The 8087-nt window shown below is 45.6% G+C and overlaps 1 protein-coding gene across 2 annotated transcripts in view; it reads right to left on the minus strand.

Moving 5' to 3' along the window:
- Positions 1 to 2348: 2348 nt before the first annotated feature.
- The window catches only part of rnls (renalase, FAD-dependent amine oxidase), an 11181-nt gene continuing 5442 nt past the window's right edge, over positions 2349 to 8087 (minus strand). Inside the window, exons 5-7 of one of the 2 annotated variants that reach the window (XM_078279686.1) lie at positions 4584 to 4742; positions 4054 to 4229; positions 2349 to 3003 (exon numbers count right to left, since the gene is read on the minus strand). In XM_078279686.1, coding sequence (XP_078135812.1) covers positions 2851 to 3003; positions 4054 to 4229; positions 4584 to 4742 — 488 coding nt within the window. In that variant the 3' untranslated portion in view covers positions 2349 to 2850. The remainder of the gene's footprint in view (positions 3004 to 4053; positions 4230 to 4583; positions 4743 to 8087) is intronic. The other variant, XM_078279687.1, reaches the window with a different exon arrangement.

Here is an 8087-nt window from a genome sequence, read left to right on the forward strand (position 1 = left end):
TCTACCAGTGACTTGGCAGAAACCCCCCCCCCACAATGCACTGCAGCGGCACTCCACCAAACGACTGGAGAAACAGGCAAGGAGGATAAATTAGGACAAACACACACACACACACACACACACTCACTCAGACACACACACACAGACACACACACAGAAACACACACACACACACACACACACACACACTCACTCAGACACACACACACTGTGAGCCTTGTGGGCATCAAACCAGAACTAATTCTGTCTTATCTGCTTCTATAAAAAGATCAAAGAAAGTGTAGAGAAATCTCCGTCTGAGTTTCACTTTTATTCATGTGTGTGTATATACACATATACATATATACACACACACATATACACACACACACACACATATACATATACACACACACACACACTGTGTTCCAAATTATTATGCAAATTAGGAGAAACTCCTAAAGCTGCAAATTCAGCAGATGACCATTTTCAGTTCTTTACAACCTTGAACATGCTTTGAAACTCTGCTGTGCAGAATAATTTGGAACAGTGCATTTAGAGTTTTTTATTTTTAAATATTTAAAAAAATGTCATTGGCTGGTTTGTTCAATGAGTTTTGACTGATACGCTAACGGTTGGTGACTTGAATATTATACTGACTGTCATTTGCATCGACTATTCAGGAAATTCAGTGGAAAAATATCATTTGCATAATAATTTGGAACACAGTGTGTATATATATATATATATATATATATATATATACACACACACATACAGTACTGCGCAAAAGTCTTAGGCAGGTGTGTAAAAAATGCTGTAAACTAATAATGCTTTCAAAAATATAAATGATTGTTTATTTTTATCAATTTACAAAATGCAAAGTGAGCGACCAAAAAAACCTCTATATCACATCAATATTTGGTGTTACTACCCTTGTGCAACCTAGTGCAGCAGATGAAAAACACATCAAGCTTATTTCCCTTCGAAATGGGAAGATGTCCAGCAGTGTCATCAGCTCAGAACTGGTAGAAACCAGTGGGACCCAGGTACACCCATCTACTGTCTGGAGAAGATGTCCAGCAGGGCCATCAGCTCAGAACTGGTAGAAACCAGTGGGACCCAGGTACACCCATCTACTGTCTGGAGAAGATGTCCAGCAGGGCCATCAGCTCAGAACTGGTAGAAACCAGTGGGACCCAGGTACACCCATCTACTGTCTGGAGAAGATGTCCAGCAGGGCCATCAGCTCAGAACTGGTAGAAACCAGTGGGACCCAGGTACACCCATCTACTGTCTGGAGAAGATGTCCAGCAGTGGTCTTCATGGAAGAGTTGCAGCCAGAAAGCCATACCTCCGACATAGAAACAAGGCCAAGCGACTCAACTATGCACAAAAACATAGGAACTGGGTTGCAGAAAAATGGCAGCAGGTGCTCTGGACTGATGAGTTCAAATTTGAAATATTTGGCTGTAGCAGAAAGCAGGTTGTTGGCCGAAGGGCTGGAGAGCGGTACAATAATGAGTGGCTGTGTCTCAAACCACCTACTTGCACACGTCAAACACTTAGTTTGAAGTATATAGTGTAGATAACTCAAAAAGTCAATGCACTGAAAGTAGGATGACCCCCCTAAAAACGGTCAAAAAGTTCAGTGTGGAACGATCATAGACAGTATATAAGAATGGACCACCAGGTCCCGTTGCTCTGGACGGAGACCAGTGACGTCTCTTTCCCGGTGATGGCTGAGCGTTACTGAGCAGCCTCCAACTGAGCTTGAAGACGTAGATGTGACGTGAGCAACCTGTCTGAAAGTTGGAAGTCTTCTGGTAGCTGTGCCAAGAGAAATCTCAATCATTCCCAATCTAGCAGAGACGGAGAGCGTAGGTATATGTAAGGAGATAACATAGACACAGGCTCATTATTGATCACTAAAATGATAGTTAACATTAGTCATTACACTTAAACAGCTGATGGAAGTCCAAACTGCCTGAGAGCTTCTCCTGTACTATACGGTAACTCCTCTACTATGAGACAGGAAGTCTCGTGGTTATGACCCAATCGTTAGCCTATTGTTATAAAAACGTCTGCTACGGAGCCATAACGTGAGCTACAAGGTAATGGAGCCTTTTATACATTGTCGTGTTTCTTCAGAAATAAACAACGGACAAATAGAGTCTTTAAACGCTTCAGATGTAAAGTTATTCTCTGTCAAAGTGACGTCAAAATGAATGGGAGTCAATGGGATGCTAACGGGGGGTGATGGCTTGGTAGCATCAAAATGGCGCCATAGGAGGTTCGAGCTCTGAAAATAAAAGTCTGCCTGCCTCTATGGGAATTTAACATAGGGGTAAACTGACTTATGCCTCCTGTATTTTAAGGAAGAACATTTATTTATTGACGATACATTATTCATTCACAAAGAAAACTGGTGTCCTTAAAGGTTGGATTTTTACTATTTTTTCAATTAAGGCATTAAGATATATATACATACACACACATATACACACACATTTTAAATGTCATCATTGAGTTAAACCAGAGTTCATCACAAGGTCATGGAAAAAGATAGAACGTTAACCCAGTTATCCCAGGTTAAAGGTAACCCAGGTTAAAGTAACCCAGTTTAAACAGTTAGACAGTCTGACAGATTTTCTAGGACACAGAATGAAATCAGTGTATTAATTTAAAGACAAAACACTGAAACCAATAACTGAAACAGTAATATAATAAGTATATAATCAACTGTTTAACTGATGACTTGTATTGATTGTTGATCTGTGTAAAGGTCAGAGGTTAAAGATAGAAGGGATACTTCTGGCCGTAGCTGCATCCCTTCTAGTCCCCTCCCGCCTGAGTCCCCTCCCGCCTGAGTCACAGCGAAGCCTTCAGCACTCTGAGCGTGCTCAGTGCCGACTCCACGCAGCCGTCAAAGTTGGAGTGGACGAAGGCATCACCGGCGCAGACGAGCAGCGGTCGCTCCAGGATGGTCATTTGACCCGGACAGCCCGGCACAGCGGTGAGAACCTGCGGGAGAGAAATCAAACGCACCGCGGTGAGAACCTGCGGAACATTCAGTCTCTAAACGGTGCGCAGCGTGTTGTTGGGAGTAGAAGGGAGAGGACTAGAAGGGAGAGGACTAGAAGGGAGAGGACTAGAAGGGAGAGGACAAGAAGGGAGAGGACTAGAAGGGAGAGGACAAGAAGGGAGAGGACTAGAAGGAGAGGACAAGAAGGGAGAGGACAAGAAGGGAGAGGACTAGAAGGGAGAGGACAAGAAGGGAGAGGACTAGAAGGGAGAGGACAAGAAGGGAGAGGACTAGAAGGGAGAGGACTAGAAGGGAGAAGAGTAGAAGGGAGAGGACTAGAAGGGAGAGGACAAGAAGGGAGAGGACAAGAAGGGAGAGGACTAGAAGGGAGAGAAGGGAGAGGACTAGAAGGGAGAGGACTAGAAGGGAGAGGACAAGAAGGGAGAGGACTAGAAGGGAGAGGAGTAGAAGGGAGGAGAGGACTAGAAGAGAGAAGAGTAGAAGGGAGAGAGGACTAGAAGGGAGAGGACTAGAAGGGAGAGGACTAGAAGGGAGAGGACTAGAAGGGAGAGGACTAGAAGGGAGAAGAGTAGAAGGGAGAAGAGTAGAAGGGAGAGGACAAGAAGGGAGAGGACTAGAAGGGAGAGGACAAGAAGGGAGAGGACTAGAAGGGAGAGGACTAGAAGGGAGAGGACAAGAAGGGAGAGGACAAGAAGGGAGAGGACAAGAAGGGAGAGGACAAGAAGGGAGAGGACTAGAAGGGAGAGGACTAGAAGGGATCGGACCGGATCAGAACGCAGATTTCGGTTCCACTTAATGTGTCGACTGAAATATTTTCCCTCTGTCGCTCTGAAACAGACGTAAAAATATCCCCCTCTCTCTTTCTTATTATATATTTAAGGACTTTAGTATATATAATACATAGTTTTTCAAGAATCTGTTTAGGAATCGGAAAAATCCAAACGATACCTAAACCTACTGCTGTGATTGGTTGAAGTCGCGGGAATTGTTGAAATCCTGTGCTAAGCTAACGTGTAGCTGTTTCTCACCTGCGAGTACCTCCACTTGTGGCACTTGATGCTGTTTGGCTGCGGCAGAGCAGGAAGCAGCGTATGGAGTTCCTGTAAGATGATTGGCTGGACATCCTGCGTGTCTCGCTCCAGATGCTCCGCGCCGAACGAGACGCCGGTGTGGACCAGGAGGGACGGACCGAGACCGCCAGCGTCTGGAGACACACACACACACACACACACACAGGCACAGAGACACACACACACACAGACACACATGCACGCACGCACACACACACAGAGACACAGACACACACACACACACAGGCACATGCACAGACACACACACGCACACACAGACACACGCATACAGAGACACACACAGCACAAAGTGATGTCACACAGGTGTCAGACAATAACACATTTAATGTCTCTGCAAATTCTGTTTTTCTGGCATTTGCACAATTTGAACCCTGCAGACAGACAGACAGACAGACAGAGAGAGACAGGCAGAGGGAGAGAGAGAGACAGGCAGAGGGAGAGAGAGAGACAGAGACAGGCAGGCAGACCTGAGTTGTGTTTGATGTAGCGGATGCAGCTGTTGTCGGGGACGTAGCGAGCGGTCCACGGGAAACTGAAGACGACGTCCGGAGAGAAGAAGAGAGCAACGGCGAAACGAGACGAGTACACCACCCCGTCTAACTGCTGCTTCTGCTGGACAGACAGCACTGAGAGACAGACAGGTAGAGGGAGGGAGAGACAGGGAGAAAGAGAGAGAGAGAGACAGGTAGGTAGAGGGAGAGACAGGTAGGTAGAGGGAGAGAGAGAGAGAGAGACAGGTAGGGTAGAGGGAGAGACAGGTAGGTAGAGGGAGAGAGAGAGAGACAGGTAGGTAGAGGGAGAGAGAGAGAGAGAGAGAGACAGGTAGGGAGAGGGAGAGAGGGAGAGAGACAGGTAGGTAGAGGGAGAGAGAGAGAGAGAGACAGGTAGGTAGAGGGAGAGAGGGAGAGAGAGAGAGAGAGACAGGTAGGGTAGAGGGAGAGAAAGAGACAGGTAGGTAGAGGGAGAGAGAGAGAGACAGGTAGGTAGAGGGAGAGAGACAGGTAGGTAGAGGGAGAGAGAGAGAGAGAGAGGTAGGTAGAGGGGAGAGAGAGAGAGACAGGTAGGTAGAGGGAGAGAGAGAGAGAGACAGGTAGGTAGAGGGAAAGAGCGAGAGAGACTCTTTATTTTGGGTATGAATCTCAACAGAAAACAAAGCCCTTTAAGGGTTAACCTGGCCTGTGATGTGTAAGCTTCGATGGTCGATACCTTCCCAACATGTCTCCTAACGTGAGAGTGTTCAATCCTTAGATCGTCTCGAACATCTCTGGGTTTTATCCATAGACGTATATATTATTAATATTAATAATATGTTCATTTCACACGTACGCTTTCATTAAGGCTTTTAAAATAGATGTTCTAATCCCAGTTCTGAGTCCTTTCCACAAGTACACACTGTAAAAAGACTGTACTTACTTTAACACACACACACACACACACACACACACACACACACACACAGACACACAGACACACACACACACAGAGACACACACACACACACACACACACACACACACACACACACACACACACACAGAGACACAGACACACACACACACACGCACACACAGACACACACACACACAGACACACACACACACAGAGATACACACACACAGACACGCACACACAGAGACACACACACACACGCGCACAGACACACTAGACACACACACACACCGTCTAATAATATCCTGAGTGTGTCAGAAGGGAGGAAATGGGCGCTGTCCCCTGTCAGCCAATCAGGGGAGCTGAAGATGACATCACCATCTAGAGACACACGAGGAGGGGCCATCTGCAGCCCGACACACACACACACACACACACACACACACACACACACAAAGTTCTGCAGCTTTTTAGATTATATATCAGAGATGATGTCATATTTTCTTTCTTAATATAATGAGGATCCATAAATGAACTCTGAAACTAACGAGAGATTATCTTCACGGTGGATGAATGTTGTGGATGAATGGATGAATGGATGAATGGATGAATGTTGTGGATGAATGGATGAATGTTGTGGATGAATGGATGAATGTTGTGGATGAATGGATGAATGGATGAGTAGGTCTCTCATGTCAGTAGAAGGTGTTTGCAGTCGTGTCCCAGCAGCAGTGGTCAGCTGCTGCCACCGTGTGGTCAGACTGAGGCCCTGCAGCTGGATTACACTCCTACACGTCTAGAAATCCAGACCACCCTAGCAGCAGCAAATGTTCTCGTTACTCCGCCTTCTCTTTACCTTGGTACTCGTGATCTGGAGCTGGGAATGACGTCATACCCGAGTTGAATGTGTTCTATTTAAAAGTCAGATGTTCATTGTTGTTATTAGCTCTAGCCCGGTTAGCTATCGTTAGCAATACCAGTTAATAACAACGCATTACGCCGTTTTTTGTGCATGCAAACAGCGTAACAACACGTCCACAGATAGAAGCTGACCATGCCTGTGTGAACACATAAGACAGAAGGACTTATAACCTTATGTTACTGCAGCTTTCACAAGTGTTGATACAGGGGGCAGGCGTGTTGGGTTTTGAACTCGGGCTACTGCGAGGTTGTCCGACTTCCGATCTCGTAGATCTGAGGTCAGGGGGCGTGTTTACGACTTTGACCTCGAAAATCTGAGTATCGAGGTCAATAGAACACAGCATCATTTGCTGCTAGGGTCGTCTAGATCGGGGGTTTTCAAGCTTTCTGTGTGTGTGGACCACTATTTGTAATCAAGAATGTTTGCGGACCTCCTCATAATACACATAATACAATATGTCTTCACACAGTCCTACCTGAACTAATCTGCAGCTCTTAATAGGCCTACTAGCACTACAACTACAACTGGTCATCTCATCAGTACAACAGGCTCGTTAAAAGAAAGGTTACTGAACACAACGGCTGCCACGTATTTCATTTATTCAGGTTCATCTGAACAACAGGCTTATTCCCATAGCAATGGAGTATTACATCTATACAGTATAAGAACACTTGGATGCAGTGGCGTAACGAGCCAACACCGGGCCCCTAAGCAGGATTATCAAGGCGGGCCCCCCCCCCCCCCCCCCCTACTACAGCACGTGATGACGGCTCAATGTCCACGAGTAGGCTACCACCAATAGGACAGGACAGGATCATAGAGACACAGCATATAAGAGATGACTGACAAAATCAGGAGTAGCCTACGCGCACCACACAACAACAACAACAACAACAAACACTGGTGAATGCACCATAACACATGAAAACACACACACATGGCAGTCCCTCCAGGACATTCTTTACACACCACCAACCAAACATGTTACACAATGACACACTGCAGCCTCTACTAATACCCCCCCAGAACAGGTGCAGGCCCTGACTAAAGGAAGGATGCTGCAGACTGGACCTACAAGGTCCAATCTGTTATCATCATAGTCATCAACACGAGACCAATAATGTTATGTCTCCAGGTGGGAGGACGGCTCGTTTTGATGAAGTGTGTGTAGCTCGTTGTTTACCTTTCTACGGTAGGAAAGATGCACCGTTTGTGGTTTAATAACATTTTGCTGTAGAGTAATAAATCCCAGAAGTTCAAATCTGTGAATATCTTTCTATCTTTGCTCACTTTTATAGTTTTTTTTTAAATCAGCTGACCCCAGGGGCTCCGTATACCTCAGTGATGGGAACTGAACGATGCCAAACTGCTACAGACATTTCTATTTATTTATTTACTTTTTGCTTCTACACCCCCTCTGGACGTAAAAAGTTAATGTTTCTGTTTTCTATACATATTACTGAAAGGGAATGGACATTAGACATCTGGAACAAGAGACTATTGCAGTCTGTCTTTAATCAACAAGGTCATTACTGCCCTATACTGCCACCTACTGACTCAGACCAGTATCTCATGTCTCTGCCAGTCATCACGTTGCAGCCACAGATGAGCAACAACGGCACATTATTTGCTGTAACTCAATAAAAAAATGTGTTGGACC

The sequence above is a fragment of the Sander vitreus genome, chromosome 21, assembly GCF_031162955.1.
Source record: "Sander vitreus isolate 19-12246 chromosome 21, sanVit1, whole genome shotgun sequence".
NCBI classification, from domain to species: Eukaryota; Metazoa; Chordata; class Actinopteri; order Perciformes; family Percidae; genus Sander; species Sander vitreus.